Source organism: Scyliorhinus canicula, chromosome 9, assembly GCF_902713615.1.
Source record: "Scyliorhinus canicula chromosome 9, sScyCan1.1, whole genome shotgun sequence".
Taxonomy (NCBI): domain Eukaryota; kingdom Metazoa; phylum Chordata; class Chondrichthyes; order Carcharhiniformes; family Scyliorhinidae; genus Scyliorhinus; species Scyliorhinus canicula.
The window spans coordinates 67,274,370-67,290,692 of record NC_052154.1 but is presented as its reverse complement, the minus strand read 5'-3'; the positions used below and the strand labels follow the sequence as shown (position 1 = coordinate 67,290,692).

Below are 16,323 nucleotides of genomic sequence, written 5' to 3'. Positions count from 1 at the left end.
GACTGGTGTGCCGGGTGGAAGGGAGCGCGGGACCAAATAGGTGTGGGGGCGCTGGCATGGGAGGTTGGGCGGGGTATAGTGTGGGGGGTACAGTAGTGGTAGTGGTGGAGGAGCCTGCGGGCGGCAGGTCTCGGAGGGTGATGGTATCCTGCCAGCCATAGTGAGGGTTTGAGTGCAGGAGCTGGATTCTCTCTACCAGGGAGTCGGTCTTATGGGTCCGAACGTGTTTCCGGAGGAGGACAGGACCTGGTGTCATCAGCCAGGACGGAAGCGAGGCACATCTGGTAGTTGCCCTAGGGAAGACAAACAAGCGGTCATGAGGAGTCTGGTTTGTGGCCGTGCAAAGGAGGGACCTAATAGCGTGGAGCCCATCGGGGAGGACCTCCTGCCAGTGCGAAACCAGGAGATTCCTGGACCGTAGGGCCAGTAGGACGGTCTTCCAGACTGTCGCATTCTCCCTCTCCACCTGCCCGTTTCCCCTGGGGTTGTAACTGGTAGTCCTGCTTGAAATTATGTCCTTACTGAGCAGGTACTGACGCAGTTCGTCATTCATGAATGATGAGCCCCTGTCACTGTGGACATAATTGGGGAAACCAAACAGGGTGAAGACACTGTGCAGGTCTCTGATAACAGTGGGGATGGTCATATCGGGGCATGGGATGGCAAACGGGAAACGGGAGAACTCATCTATAATGTTGAGAAAATAGGTATTGCAATTATTTGAGGGGAGGGGCCCTTTGAAATCAATACTGAGGCGTTCAAAGAGCCGAGATGCCTTTACCTGGTGGGCCTTATCTGGTCGATAGAAGTGCGCTTTACACTCCGCACAGATTTGGCAGTCCTTGGTTACAGCTCTGATCTCCTCGGTGGAGAAGGGCAGGTTGCGGGCCTTGATGTAATGGGCGAGCCGGGTGACCCCCGGGTGGCAGAGGTCATCGTGGATAGCCCGTAGTTGGTCATCTTGCACGCTGGTGCATGTGCTGCGGGACAGGGCATCTGGGGGCTCGTTGAGCTTCCCAGGACGATATACTATATCGTAATTATAGGTGGAGAGTACGATCCTCCACCTCAAGATCTTATCATTCTTGATCTTGCCCTGCTGCGTATTATCAAACATGAAGGCTACCGATCGTTGGTCGGTGACGAGGGTAAACCTCCTACCAGCGAGGTAGTGCCTCCAGTGCCGCACGGCTTCCACGATGGCGTGGGCTTCTTTTTCGACCGAGGATTGTCGAAGTTCAGAGGTGGCGAGGGTGCGTGAAAAGAACGCTACTGGCCTGCCTGCTTGGTTAAGGGTGGCGGCGACAGCGACCTCTGATGCGTCGCTCTCCACCTGGAAGGGGACATACTCGTCCAACGCACGCATGGCTGCTTTGGCGATGTCCGCCTTGATACAGTTGAAGGCCTGGCGAGCCTCGGCTGCCAGTGGGAAAAGGGTGGCCTTAAATAGTGGGCGGGCTTTGTCTGCATACTGGGGGACCCACTGGGTGTAATAGGAAAAAAATCCAAGGCACCTCTTGAGGGCCTTAGGACAGTGAGGGAGAGGGAGCTGTAAGAGGGGGCACATACGGTCAGGGTCGGGCCCGAGGACCTCGTTTTTCACGGCGTAGCCGAGGATGGCTAGCCTGGTTGTGCGGAAAACTAATTTCTCCTTGTTACAAGTGAGGTTAAGTTTTTGGGCGGTTTGGAGAAATCGGTGGAGGTTGGTGACGTTGTCCAAGTACGGAAACGTGGCCCGCAGCCCGCACTGGTCCACCATTCAGTCCATTGCTCGTTGGAACACCGAAACCCCGTTCGTGATGCCAAAGGCAACCCGGAGGAAATGAAAAAGGCGGCCGTCTGCCTCAAACGCTGTGTAATGGCGGTCCTCCGGGCGGATTGGGAGCTGGTGGTATGCAGACTTCAGATCCACCGTGGAGAACACGTGGTAGTGCGCGATCTGATTCACCATGTCTGCAATCCGGGAAAGGGGGTACGCATCAAGTTGCGTAAACCGGTTAATGGTCTGGCTGTAATCAACCACCATCCGGAACTTTTCCCCGGTCTTGACGACCACCACCTGAGCTCTCCAGGGACTATTTGCTGGCCTCTATGGCTCCTTCCTGCAAGAGACGCTGGACCTCAGACCTAATAAACATCCTGACCTGCATACTATACCGCCTGCTTCGAGTGGCTAGTGAGGTTAGCGAAGAGGGGAGGAGGGGTCAACTTTTAGGGTTGCGAGGCTGCATATGGTGAGCGGCGGCAGGGGTCCATCAAAACAAAGAGTTAGGCTCCTGAGATTGCACTGAAAGTCGAGTCCTAAAAGGAGAGGGGTGCAGAGGTCTGGGAGCACATTCAATTGAAAATTAGTATACTCGGCGCCCTGTATCGCAACGGTTACAGTAGTGCACGCTTGGATTTGTACCAGAGGCGAGGGAGATTGTTGTTGCGTCGGGAATATCGGGAGTGAGCAGCGTCTTACCAGTTCCGGGTGAATAAAACTCTTGGTGCTCCCGGAGTCGAACAGGCAAGGTGTCTCGTACCCGTTAACCCGGACGGCCATCATGGAGCTCCTGAGGTGCTTGGGTTGCGCATGGTCCAAGATGACTGCACTGAGTTGAGGGTGATCGGCGGCGTGATCGGCGGTGCTGGGGCGGCCCCACGATGACTGCCCGTGCAGGTCGTACACATCGAGTGGCGTAGCAGATGGTGGCCAAGATGGCGGCCCCCGTTGATTGAGGGTGGCGGGCGGTGAGGAAGATGGCACCCAAGATGGCGGCCCCCCATGGATTGCACATGGCCGGCCGTGTGGGGGAGGGTGGCCAAGGTGACGGCCCCCATGAGTCGCACGTGTTGTACGGAGTCGGCAGACACGCTGCCACATTACGGGGTCTGCAGGCCTGAGAGTCAGTGGATCGGGTCTGTGAGTTCGAGTGTTTAGGTTTGGCCAGGCAGAACTTGGCGACGTGTCCTTTTCGTCCGCAGCTGCTGCAGTTTGCGTTGCAGGCCGGGCAGTGTTGCTGGGGGTGTTGAGGCTGGCCGCAAAAATAGAAAGGTAGCCCCCCATGATGAACAGGGGGCCGCGTGGCATAGGCCTGGGGTAGTCTCTGGTCCGGGCCCACGAGGGAGTCGTGTGGTCAGCCAGGAACGCAGTGAGAGTCTGAAAAGCGACCTCCAGCTGCGGGTCGCCAGTTTTACCGTGTCATCCAGGTCCTGGGCCCCTTTTTCGAGCAGACGCTGCCTCACATAGTGCGATCTGACCCCCGCAACGTAAACGTCTCGGACGGCGAGCTCCATGTGCTGAGTGGCCGTAACGGCCTGATAGTTACAGTTGCGCGCGAGGGCTTTGAGGTCACGCAGATAGTCATCCAGCGACTCCCCGGGGCGCTGGCGGCGAAGTGGTGAAGATATGTCGCGCATAGACCTCGTTCACAGGCCGCACGTAGATGCGTTCAAGTATTGCGAGGGCCTCTGTATCGGAGGTGGCTTCGTCGAGCTGGGCAGAAATGCGATGGCTCACCCGTGCGTGGAGGAGACTCAATTTCTGTTCATCCGTGACGGATGACATCAACGACGCGGCAAGGTAGGCCTTTGAAAGACCGAAGCCAATGTGAAAAAATTTCTTTCACCTCCACGACCTGTGGATCGAGCTCCAGTCTGTCAGGTTTGAGGGCTGACTCCATAGTAGTTCTTTAAGTTGATTAAATTGATGCGACCATCAATTCACTCGAAGACTCGTGTCGAAGTAAACAGTGGTTTTAATCAACTTACAACTTTACCTGCCTGAGACCGGTACAATACTGAAGGCGGTCCCGCAGGTCTGCTGCTCTTATATTTCCTCTAAAGGGCGGTGCCATGGGCGGAGCATGTACATGCTCCAACATCTCCCCCTGTGGGTGAAGCCACACAATGGCCCATACATGGAGCTCACAGGGTTAACATAGTATAAAGTAAAACAGTATACTGGTGAATTAACAGTATTTATACATTCACCACACTGAATCTACTTCCACCTTTCAAACAGTGCAGTGCAGACCACCTCAACTCACCGCATTACAAAAAAAAACCTCATCTCACCTCGTTCTTTTACCAATTATCTTAAAGCTGTGTACTCTTGTTACTGACCCTTCTGTAACTGGAAACAGTTTCTCTTTTTACTCTTGAGTTCAATCATATAATGCAATGATTTTTTTTATATAATAAAAGTATTTGTCTTTATATCTCTTTTCTGAAAGATGTAATAGGATTGCTTGATGAAAGTCATTCAATAAATAAACCCCCCATCACTTGAGTTATTTATGCTTTTGCATCAGGAGTGGGTGTCATTCAACATACTGTCAGAAATTGTTTTTAGAAGGCAGCAGAGCAGACCTATAGGAATGGGGCAGATGGGTGTATAATTTCAGGAATTTATAATCCCTCTCTGATTAAACGTAATGTGCATCTGTAACATCCTGCAATTTGATCCTTCAAATCAAAACTATTAACTTTTCTGTTCATGACGAACAATAATAATCTTTTTTATTAATCTTTATCATCTTTATTGAGAGTCATATAGTACCTATGTCTGTAGATTGCTTCATGTATAACACACTATCTGCGTTAAAAGACAGAGTATCCATCATTTTCCCAGCAGGAGAGGATGGTGGACTTTTATGATAAACCCTGTATTCTGTGGCCAACCATCAAAATTATTATGATCCATTGACTTCTCAAATTGTTTTCCTACAATACAAAAATCTACACATTAGAAATCATGCTTAAGGCACAACACATCTTATAAATTGCTGTCTCAACATTTCCAATTCAACGTCTGCCATGTCAACTTAGTTCTGGATCCAGCTACCAGATATCTTCTGAAATCTCTCAACTCTGTTGCCATTTTCTGTATCAAAAAATCTTTAAATGGGTAATTTAGCGTATTAATATCAATTTAATATTGCATTAGACATTTTGATTGTCCTAATAGTCAAATATGTGATTGTTTTCTATCTCCTATTTAAGTTACTACAGTACAATGATACACAATGCTTTATTTCGAGCACTCTTTAAAACTGAAATGGTCAAAATCTAGGTGGTTTCATGGTGATTGATTTTAAGTGAATAGATATTGTTTAATCATCTGTTTTCTACTATGTGTCATTGCTACCAGGGCACACCATTTCTGCTAAACTTTTAACAGTTTAGTAGGTTGTGAATTCACTGTTGTTCAGTCTGATTTCAGAATGGAAGAATAGAGAATAACGTGGAATGAACAATGTGGAATTAAACAATGTACAAAATTCATATTTTAATCTGCAACAATTATTTTTATAATTTCTGAAGCTGTAAAAAAACTAATATCAAGATTGCCTCTAGCTTTCATAATCACCCTCCTAAATAAATTTTCACAATATGGAATATGGAGTACAACCCAGCTCAATATTGTGCTATACCATTAAAAGTCAGTTTTGTGTTATTCCATTAAACACCAAAACATTTTACTGAAAGGAATAAAAAATGGATACTTTACTGAGATATCGGAGAGTGGAGCTCCTTTACAGGGTGTGAATTCTGACTCAGGCTATTTTCCAAGTTACACTGTGCTCAGGTGATCGATGTGCATGAAGGCACAGATCCAGTAAAACCTTCATGTAAAGTATGGAGGGGATCACTTTTCAAAGCACTCCCAACCCTTCTATCTCAATAGAGTTGATTTTGCTGAGTTCACGTTGCCAAAAGAGAGACTTAACCAACTAGCTGTGCATATCAGGAAGTTACCAATAGAGAGAACGTCATTGGCAATGCCCCCATTATTCCGATAAGCAGATGAAGGTTCCCACAGCAGCACTGACTTGTTTTCTAGTTAATTTGTTAGTTTTGTGGAAACCAATATTGTGATATATTAGAGTGTAATTCCAGCGACCTATGTTTCTTGCAACATGGAAAATTCAATAATTTTAATGAGTCAACGGACAGAATTTCCCCCTTTATTTTTGCAGAGTATGACAGCAGGCAGGAAAAGCAGCATTGATTCTTCCAGCAGCTTTCTCGACTGTATTGCTCGGGACTTAGTCAAAAAAAAAAGTTGAAGGGGCAGGTCTCACAGCATCATGCTGACAGGGCAGGCTCTGTTTGAACTCTCCCTGCCAGCAACTTAGTTTTTTTGAAAGGCCTGGGTGCTGTTTTTAAAAGCCGCCCTGGTATGCAAAAGTAAAAATAGAGCAACCAGCAGTGCCTGGGCATGATTCTCTTCTCCTTCAACCATGCACTCACCTGCGCTCCTCCAGCGGGGTTGCCCACCAGGTGTACATAATGGGAGACCAGTCGTAATTCATGTCAGTGTATCCTGAGGCTGACATGAATGGATAATCTAATGGGGGGGAATTATCAGGCATAGAGGCCTGTGCCAATGCAGTGCAAGGGGACAATTCCCTGTGTCCCTGTCCCCTGGGGGCTATAATTACCTTTGCGACCCCAGACTGAATCCTGGTTTTAAAAAGCCATTGCAAACCTCGCCGACGTGATGTCACATTGGCACGGCATGACTACTTAGTGAGGAGGAGATCATGTGCCAGGGAGACCCATTAATAATATTAAAATGTATTAGAATTCATTTAAATGAGTGGGCTTGAACCACGTGGCGCTGCCTGTGACGGGCCGGGAAATCAGGAAATGCGCGATCTCTCCGGAGAGAATCACATTTCCCGATTCTCTCTAGATTTTCTGCCTGCGTCACCGTTCTTTCTCAGGCTGGGATTTTCTGCTTCTAGCAAGGCTGAGAGAGCTTACATTCTGCCTCACTGCTAAACTCCAACTGTTAAGAATTCAGCTAAAACCAAACTTAAAAAGCCTTCCTAGCCTAAAGATGCCTCTGGTTGCGAAGCGACACCTCATTCTTTCTCCAATGCTTTTGTTTAACTTTCACATCATAAACTCCCTAAGCACAATGCAGACAGAGTTTGAACTGAAACCAAATCTCCCCCGTACATACAAACACCTTAGTTTTAACATGAATCAAATTAGAGTTTTACCCTTGTAACACAGAAACACTAAACTAAACTCACTTAAATCTATACCTTATATCTAATATCCAACATCACTCAAAATGAGCTGTGCTTCCTGACAAATGGAAGATGAAAATTTTCAACAGCATGACTTTATTTTCAACAATAGCCCCAGATACATATACCAACGTTTCAAGCTGAGTTAGAAATTTCACTTGGAACTGGGTGCCGAGACTTACAGCTATTATGATGAACCACGTGCTGGGGAAAGCCTGTACTTCATCTGGAGCAATGTCCCTTTAAGAACAAGATGGGTGGGTAGTAATTGGCTTCCTGATTATAACATTGTAAGGACCTTCCTTTTGATTCCCTTATTTCCCTTGGAAAATAGTACACTGTGCTATGCAAAAGACAAGGCTGAGGCATTCGCGACAATCTTCAGCCAGAAGTGCCCAAGTGGATGATCCACCTCGGCCTCCTCCGGAGGTCCCCAACATCACAGATGTCAGTCTTCAGCCAATACAATTCACTTCATGTGATATCAAGAAATGGGTGAAGGCAACAGATGCAAAGGCTATGGGCCCTGACAATATCTCTGCAACAGTACTGAAGACTTGTGCTCTAGAAACTTGCTGCATCCCTAGCCATGTTGTTCCAGTACAGTTCTAAACACTGGGATATACCCTGCAAGGTGGAAAATTGCCCAGGTCTGTCCTGTACACAAGAAATAGAACAAAGCCAATTACCGCCCTATCAGTCTACACCACCATCAGCAAAGTGATGGAAGGAGTCATCAACAATGCTATCAAGTGGCACTTACTCAGCAATAATCTGCTCATGGACGCTCAGTTCCCCCAGGGTCACTCAGCTCCTGACTTCATTGCAGCCTTGGTTCAAACATGGACAAAAGAGCTGCATGCCAGAGGTGATGTGAGAGTGACTGCCCTGAACATCAAGGCAGCATTTGACCAAGTATAGCATCAAGGAGCCCGAGCAAAACTGGAGTCAAATGGGAATCAGGGGGGAAACTCTCTGCTGGTTGGAGTGATACCTGGCACAAGGAAGATGGGTGTGGTGGTTGGACATCAATCATCTCAACTCCAGGACATCACTGCAGGAGTTCCTCAGGGTAGTGTCCTAGGCCCAACCATCTTCAGCTGACCTCCCTTCCATCAGCAACATTCGCGACTTCTCAGATAATGAAGTCCATGTCCAAATGCAGCAAGACCTGGACAATAACCAGGCTGACAAGTGACAAGTTACATTTGCGCCACACAAGTCCTAGTTAATTACCATCTCCTACAAGAGACAGAACTCTCCTGGATGCCAAGTGTAGAAGCTGTTAGTTGCTCCCTTTACTACCTGCTGGTTTCTGAATCTGCAGAAAAAGTCTTGAGATCATGAGCACAGTGGTTAGCACCATTGCTTCACAGCGCCTGCGTTCCCAGGTTCGATTGCCATAGTTATGGTTAATTAATAGTTATGAATTGTTTAAATATGCAAACCTGGTGACTAGTTATTGGGCAGCCAAAGACCAAAGACTTAGAGTATTTTCTAAGAATTAACAGTTAATTATGGAGCTGGAATTGACCAAACACTAGCCCAGGGTGTTGAACAAGATCATTAGATTCCAAGAATTTCTTATGTGACCTGAGATGCAAAGAATAAATAGAAAGTTAATTGCAGTGGGGATGGGTTTCTGTTTGGCAGTTCAGGACACACAGAATTTGAGGGGAACAAGCAATGTTCTCTCTGATTGAGACAGTTTTCTTTTTGACAGTTTTCAAACAGATCCAGGCTTCCTGTGTTGTACAGTTGGAAAGAGCAGAGAGATGAAAACAGGACAGGCAACAGATGGTGGATTGGACAAGGCCCATTTGTGCTGCTTCAATTTCAGAAGAACCCATCAGAAGGACATGAGGGATTCTGTGCCATCAGTACTGTTGTAACCCGAATGAAGGAGGGTTTGTAGATGTTCACCTTCTCAGTAGAAACTATGTCCAAGGACTGTGATGTAATACAGCTTCTGATGTATGTGATTGAAGGGACAAACTGAAAGAATGGGAAGGGAGAGAGCCTACATAGCGGAAGCAGAGTTAAAAGCTACAAGATTGCAGGTGGTCCCACATTTGGGCAGGAAGTAATAATGTGAGTACTTGTAACTATGTGAAACCTGGGACTTCATGTGAAAGTAAGACTCGTGAAAGGTGGTGGGTGCGGAAGCAGACCCAGGCTGCGTAAGGCCAGGATTTGTCCGTAGGATTTGGGTGGCGGTGTGGAGTGAGTGAAGAGAGGTAGCAATTCTGGTCCGTAAAAGGGGAGGGATGGTTCTAGTACATCGGGGGGTAGGTACGTGATGGTTACGGGTACACTGGAATGGAAGGCTGTGGTGTTAGTGAACGTGTATGCCCCGGAATTGGGCCAATATCACCTTTATGAGACGGTTTGCTGGCCGCAATACCCGAAGTCAACATGCACCAATTTTGCTGGATCGCACCAGGCAGACGTCACTGGCTCCTTGGGGATGGTAAGGGCGTTGGCTGCATTCATGGAGGAGACAAGAGGTGCTGACACATGGCAGTTTATGCACCCGATGGGTAATGAGTTTTCGTTTTTCCAACGGTACACAAAGTGTACTTGAGGATTTACTTTTGTTATGGGTTAGGACCCTGCTCCCAGGGGTAAAGAATGCAATATTCACACGTTCCGCACTTAGTGGACTTAATGTTGGAGGCAGGCCGGGCGCAGCGCATGGGATGCAGGCTAGATCTAGGACTGTTTGCTGATATTGGGTTTGCATGAAGATGACTAGGGGCCCTAAAGGAGTACATTGAATTGAATAAGAATGAGATGGTCTTGCCCTCTACTTTGTTGGAGGGATTAAAGGTGGTAATTAGAGGGGAGATATCTCATATAAAGCACATAAAGGTAGGGAGGCCAGGAAGGAGTGTCAGGAGCTAGAGGATGAGATTCTGGGAGTAGATCAGGAATATACAAGTATAGGGCAGCACGGTGGTGCAGTGGTTAGCATTGCTGCCTCACAGCGCCAAGGACCCAGGTTCAATCCTGGGCCCGGGACACTGCCCAGGTGGTTTTTTCACATTCTCCTGTGTCTGCGTGGGATTCACCCCCACAACCCAGAGGTGCAGACACAAAACTGTCCCCTTAATTGAGAAAGAAAAAATTGGGCCCTTTAAATGTAAAAAAAAAAGAATATGCAAGTGACCCCAACGCCAGAGTAATGTGCAAGCAGGAAGAAACTGAAAATGCAGTTTGACCTGGTGTCCAAAGGCTGGCTGTGTGCCAGCTGAGGTGTTTAAAGTGGGTGTGTATGAATAATGGGGAGAAGACTAGTCATCAGTGTAGATAGGAGCCCGGAGTGGGTTGGTTTCTGCCAAAGTAATAGAGCGCTTCAATCCTTTTGAGGGGCTGTATAGGTCGGATCCAGCAGTGAAGAAGGGGGATGATAGAGTTTCCGGAGGGTTTGTAGTTCCCACAGGTGGGGGAAGATTTGGAAGTGCCTTTGGGGGCTGGAGGAAGTTCAAACCGCTTTGGGTAGATGCAGACGGGAAAGGCACTGGAGGCTGGATGGGTTCCGGTAAGATTTATACGTTTGCAGATCATCTGCCGCATTTGGTGTTGGGGATGTTTAATGATTCACTGCCACGGGTTTCACTCACAGAGACGCTGGGCAGGCGTCATTTCCCTCATCCTGAAGAAGTTTTAAGGACCCCACAGAGTTGCGGATCATACCATCGATTTTGCTGCTCAACGTAGATGCAAAGCTTTTGGGTAGATCTTAGCATCGCGTTGGAACCCCCATCTCCCGGAGGAGATCAGACAGCCTGTGTGAAGGGTAAGAAACTGAAGTCCAATGTGAGGCGGGCTTACTTAATGTAGTTCTCACCCAGCGGTGGGGGCCAGCACTGGAGAAATCGTCACACTGAACACAGAAAAGAATTTAGTAGAGTAGGGTGGAGCTATCTTTATGCATACTAGAGAAGTTTGGAGTGGGTTCTGGGTTTGTTTTGTTGGTGCGGCTGTTGTATGAAGCTCCACCTGACAGCATATGTAGAACACTATGGGTTCGGAAACCATTTTGGTTGCATAGGGGGTCGAGGCGACAGTAGCCTATGTCTCCTCTCCTGTTGCATTGGCGATCGAGCCATTGGCTGTTTGCATTGAGGGCCCATGGACAAGTGGAAAAGAATTATGAGGGGCGGGTGTCCCTGTATGCGGATGACCTTCTGCACGCCAGGGATCGGGGATCAGTTACGGGGGACATTATAGATGTATTGAAGAGGTTCAGCTCCTTTCCAGGGCACAAGTTACGTTTCAGGAAGAGCAAATATATTGTGGTTAGCCCTTCAGGAGCAGGAGTTGGGTTGGTGGAGGTGGGCTGGCTTCTGTTCCGTCTAGCTGGACTAGTTTCCGGTATCAGAAAGTCCATGGTGGCGCGGGATTGGGCACGGCTTCATAAATTAAATTACAGCAGCCTGGGTGAGCAGGATCAGGGTGGATTTGGAGGTGGGCTAGCCTTCCTTTGTCGTTGGTGGACTGGGTTCAATCCATTAAGATGAACATCTTGCTGTGATTCTTGTTTTTATTTCAATACCTTCCAGTTTTTTTCTGCCAAGTTGTTTTTAGGGGGTTGGAGTGGCTCATAGTGGGCTTATATGGGAAAACTCCATTAATCCGGAGGAGGGTCTTACAGAGGGAAACGTACGCAGGAAGGTTTGGCACTGTCGAATTTGTTGTTCTATTATTGGGCGGCCAATGCAGAGAAGGTGTTGAGGTGGTGTGGTCAGCAGGAGGCCACCTGGGTGCAGATGGAGCTGGGGTCATGCAGAGAGTCTAGCAACAGTGTGTCTGCTTTTCACGCCAGCAAAATATTTTCAATCCGGTGGTTGGCTCCACTTTGAAGATTTGGCGGCAGCTCCGTCAGCATTTTAAGCTGAGGGCAGTGTCACGATGGGCTCCTGTCTGCAGGAATCATTTGTTTAAGCCAGCAAGATTAAATGCCACATTTGGAGGGTGGAAAGGAAAGGGGATGGGATTTTTTTTTGGAGGGACAGTTAGACAAATTGGAGGAGTTGAAGGAGAAAGCAGAACTGGTGAGGACAGATACATTTAGGTACTTCCAGGTACAGGATTTTATTCGTAAGACATTCCCGGTGGCACCACCATCCACGTTATTGGAGAGGATTCGTTGCTGCACAGGGTTAGAAGAGGGCAGCACCTCCGGGAGAGATGGTCAGATCTTGGGGGTGGAGCAAGCCCCGATAGAAGAGGGGAAAGGCCAGGTTTGATGAGTGGGATCCATTTTGGAGGCGGTGGTGTGGAGTGCGTCTCTCCACGGGGTGAATGCAACATCATCCTGTGCGATATTGAGTTTGATTCATAAGAACATAAGAAACTAGGAGCAGGAGTAGGCCATCTGGCCCCTCGAGCCTGCTCCGCCATTCAATTAGATCATGGCTGATCTTTCGGTGGTGTTCCAGGCGCACCTCACTAAGGCAATTATGAATCGATTTTTTTGCGAGGGTTGAAGATAGCTGCGAACAGTGTTCAAGAAGGCCCACAATCACATGTTCTGGTCCGGTCCAAATTAGTGGGTTTTTGGGTGTCGTTCTTTAGCACCACATCAACAATCCTAAATATTGATTTAGAGCCTTGTCCACAAGTGACTTTATTTGGGGTCTCAGATTGGCCGAGCAGAGGATGGGTGCGGGGGCAGATGCCATGCCGTTTGCCTCGTTGGTTGCTTGGAGGTAAATTCTGCTGAGTTGGAGACAGGCGATGTCACCTAGTACCTCGGTGTGGGTTAGGTGATATGATGGAGTTCTGCACCTCAAAGTGTTCAAATTTATAGTAAGGGATCAATGAAGGTTCTCCTGGAAATTGGTCACTGTTAGCTGATAGTGGGAGGTGGGTTTGGCGGTGGGGGGTGGGGGGGGGGGGATTGCTTGTTTAAGTTGTATTTCTGTTTTGGAGTTAGTTACTGCAGTTTGTAATTTTTGATATGGTGTTGCCATTGTTTTGGTATGCATTTTGATATACTAAGTTAAAAGTTGAATAAAAACATTTTAAAAAATCTATGTGACACCTATCTTTGTTGTATCGACCACTTAAAGTGAAATTACCTGTTTGAAATAGTCTTTTGCCTGTTAATTAATGTTTTAATGATGTTATGTGATTTTAGTTGGTTTGTACAGTAAATGTTTTCAAAAGTGAAGTCTTGTCCATTGGTTTTCCTTATGTTGGTGTCATGGGGATTCCTTTCTTTTTAAAAGGTTATCTGTCCATATAAGGACCATAGCCCTATGGTTGAAATGCTGGAGTATAAGAGGACCAGGGATACAGAAAGGTAGGTGCATCATTGAGTTATTTTCACCCTGCTCCTATGGAACAATATGGAGAGTACACCTGGAAGAGCTCTGGCATGTGGCAATCAGCTGGACCAGAACCTATGGGCTGGAATTGTCTGCCTCACCCTGCCAGTACCAGAGTTCCCAATGAGGCAGAGAATCTTTATTGAGGGGGGTCTCTGGTGGGGGATCAGGTCACCTCCATTCTGGGCAGCTCCGATGGCAAAATCGCAGCAGGTGCCAACGTAACCCTAAATCGCAATTCTCCATCACCTCGACAGCGGCATCAATGTAGTCCTGAAAGCACGTACAATAAACAGCATTCACATATCATTAGCGTGCATGACCCGGTAGTCTCCAGGGTCTCTGCGATGCTTCACTGGAGTAAATACCGACGGCGGGCGTTCACCTGTGGTTTTAAAAATCGGGAACAGTCGCTGTGGCTGATGAGGGAGAGGAGGTAAACATGCAGAGGCACGACCATGGGCTGCCGTCCTGCCACTAGCAGGGCTGGCTGCGGGGGTTCATGGATCGGGATGACCTGCCAAGAGACCAGCGGTGTCTAGGCACTGACTGCCATTGCCACAGCCTACAAGGCAGAGCCACCTTCATGCGCACCCCACTGACTTCCCACCGTGGCCCATGGTTATGCAGTTCCCGATGTGGCGGAGAGTCCCTGTCCGTGTCCTCTTCGTCGCTACCATCTGCTTGGGGTTCGGGGGTTGAGGTCGGGGGACACCAGAAGGGCCTGCCTCATCACCAGGTAATCCTGCAAGACACAGCACATGATTGGATCGCGGGTGGAGTGGTCTGCGAGGTTGTGTGTGGGGCGGGAGGGGAGGGGGGGTGGTAGTTTTGGAGGGAGGGTGGTGGTGAAGGGGAGGGCATGGTGTGGATGGTGGCGGGGGCTGGGCGTGGTGGTAACACACGTGCCATGGGAAACCGCAATTCAGCAGAGTCTCGCTTGCCTGATGTTGACCTCTTGCCTCGGTGACTGCCCTCTCCACAGGCCCACCAACTAGGCCCATTTCCCACTGCGGCCGCAAGTCCGGCGGTCCCCCTATAGTCTTCTCCTCTCCCAGCAGGTTGTGGACCGTCTTCATCTGGGGGTGGGGGAGGTGCAGGGAGGGGAGAGACAGAAAGCGCAGTGTTAGGCAGTTGGATGCATGCAGTACAGGGTGAGTGTGGGGAGTGGAGTGGAGTTGTAATATGCGGCTGCAGCTTGTCAGCCTCTCGAGTGTAAATCCTGCCTCCGGTGAATCCGGCACCTTTTCCATTGGAATCGCTTGTGTTCCACGCGGCGCTGGTGCTAGCCCATTCACGGTTGTTGAATTGCTCTGGGAGTGGCACCAATTTTGCTGTTGTAGAAGTCCACCGATTCTGTCCCAGCGTCAGCACTTACTCTCTGAAAAGGCGAATCCTGCCCACGTCTATAATAGAGCAAACCAGTCACATTTCTTCTTGCCAGGCACCTTGATGTTCATGATTGATCATGTGCAACTTAAGAAGGTTTCTCAGAAAGTAAAGAATGTACAACAAAATCATAGTCCTAATTTGTTATGAGTGACATCATCCGAATTACTTTAAACCACTTCAATTTTTTCATATCTGTAATATTAAATCTGGTGGGTAATTAAAAATAAATCTTAGCAAATCATGAAGCTATTTTTTTCTAATATAATAAATTCAGACATTAAATCAATGCTGAATAATACTAAACAAAGGGTGGGATTATTCAGTCCTGCCGATGGCAACTGCCTGTTGTGGGTTCCCTGGTGGGCGGAGGTGCAAATGATGACAGCGATGGGGGAGCTTCCCCCAAAGTTTCTCCTGTAATTGACCAAAATCTGAATTCATATTCTGATTATTTGCACCTACTTTCGCAGGTTTCTTTAGAATCATGAATATAATATTGTTAAATGATGCATATTGAAGAGATAAACTGCTGTAAAGATTATGACAGGGAAGCATATAGTGATATCTTCTGACTATTCTTAACTATTTGCCAGACTGAAATAATTTTCACTGTGGAATTAAGTAAGCACTCAACATAAACTGGTCCCCAAATATTCTGTTTATTATCGGAACTGGAAGATCTTATATTTTCCCATAATGTTATTCCTTTTACTAAGGAAGATCAGGAATTAACTGTGCTATTAAATGTGGCTAATGTGCTTTACCTTTAGATCCAGTACTTGGCAAAAATCCAGCTTTCTCCATGTTGTTATTTTTCCCTCCCTTAACCAGGAAATTAACTTGTCCCTGATGTCATTATTTCAGTTTGTCCATTATGATGTGGTTTGGCTGTTTTTTTTCTGGGTGGACTCTCTAAATCATCAAAACATACATCATTGCTTGGCGCATAAGAATCCTCAGCTACTTGTCTCTCACCAACAAAAATGCATTTAATTTACTTTTTCTTGCTTTATGAGGTGAAGAGTTGCACTGTAAGTTTTGGGAGCTGAACTCATTGTCATGTTTCGTGTCTGAGGAGCTGTCTTATACCCCAGTCCAACTGGTCATTCTGCATGGATCTATTTCAGTGATGGCACTGTTTGTATATTCCTGGGAGACAAAAGAGGTAGTTTAGTCATTCTTGGCAAGGAAATGCTGCACTTAAATACATATAATTATATTGTAATGTGGTGCTGTATTACAGTTCACTCATGGAGTCCGAGTTGCTGTGGCAAAATGAATTTTTACATTCGTGATGGAAGAGGGTCTTTCACATCACATGGCTGACAATCAATTCTCTCGGTCTTACCACCTGCCATGGCATGAGTTGGAAGGATTTGCAGATGATACTCAACCCATTTGGCCACATTATGAATGTACTTTCTTCAGCAGAGTCCAATGGTGGTGCTTGCAGTTCAGAGGCAGGAATGCTAATCTCTGTACCACAAGACCTTGTGTGTTATAATGCAGTTAAGGTAATGTAACTAAACTAAGAGGTTTGGTAGATTCAATGGAAAAGTAAAAGTAGCTAC

General features: G+C 47.4%; 1 protein-coding gene across 5 annotated transcripts in view; it reads right to left on the bottom strand.

Annotated features, from left to right (window-relative positions):
• LOC119971382 (BTB/POZ domain-containing protein KCTD19-like) overlaps positions 1 to 16,323 on the bottom strand; it is a 179,175-nt gene that overhangs the window by 53,478 nt on the left and 109,374 nt on the right. For 3 of the 5 annotated variants that reach the window (XM_038806837.1, XM_038806838.1, XM_038806841.1), the window contains 2 exons: positions 15,517 to 15,903; positions 4,544 to 4,707 (listed from right to left, as the gene is read on the bottom strand). In XM_038806837.1, the coding sequence (XP_038662765.1) occupies positions 15,836 to 15,903 (68 nt within the window). In that variant the 3' untranslated portion in view covers positions 4,544 to 4,707; positions 15,517 to 15,835. Of the gene's footprint in view, positions 1 to 4,543; positions 4,708 to 15,516; positions 15,904 to 16,323 lie in introns of those variants that run through there. The other 2 variants (XM_038806839.1, XM_038806840.1) reach the window with 2 other exon arrangements.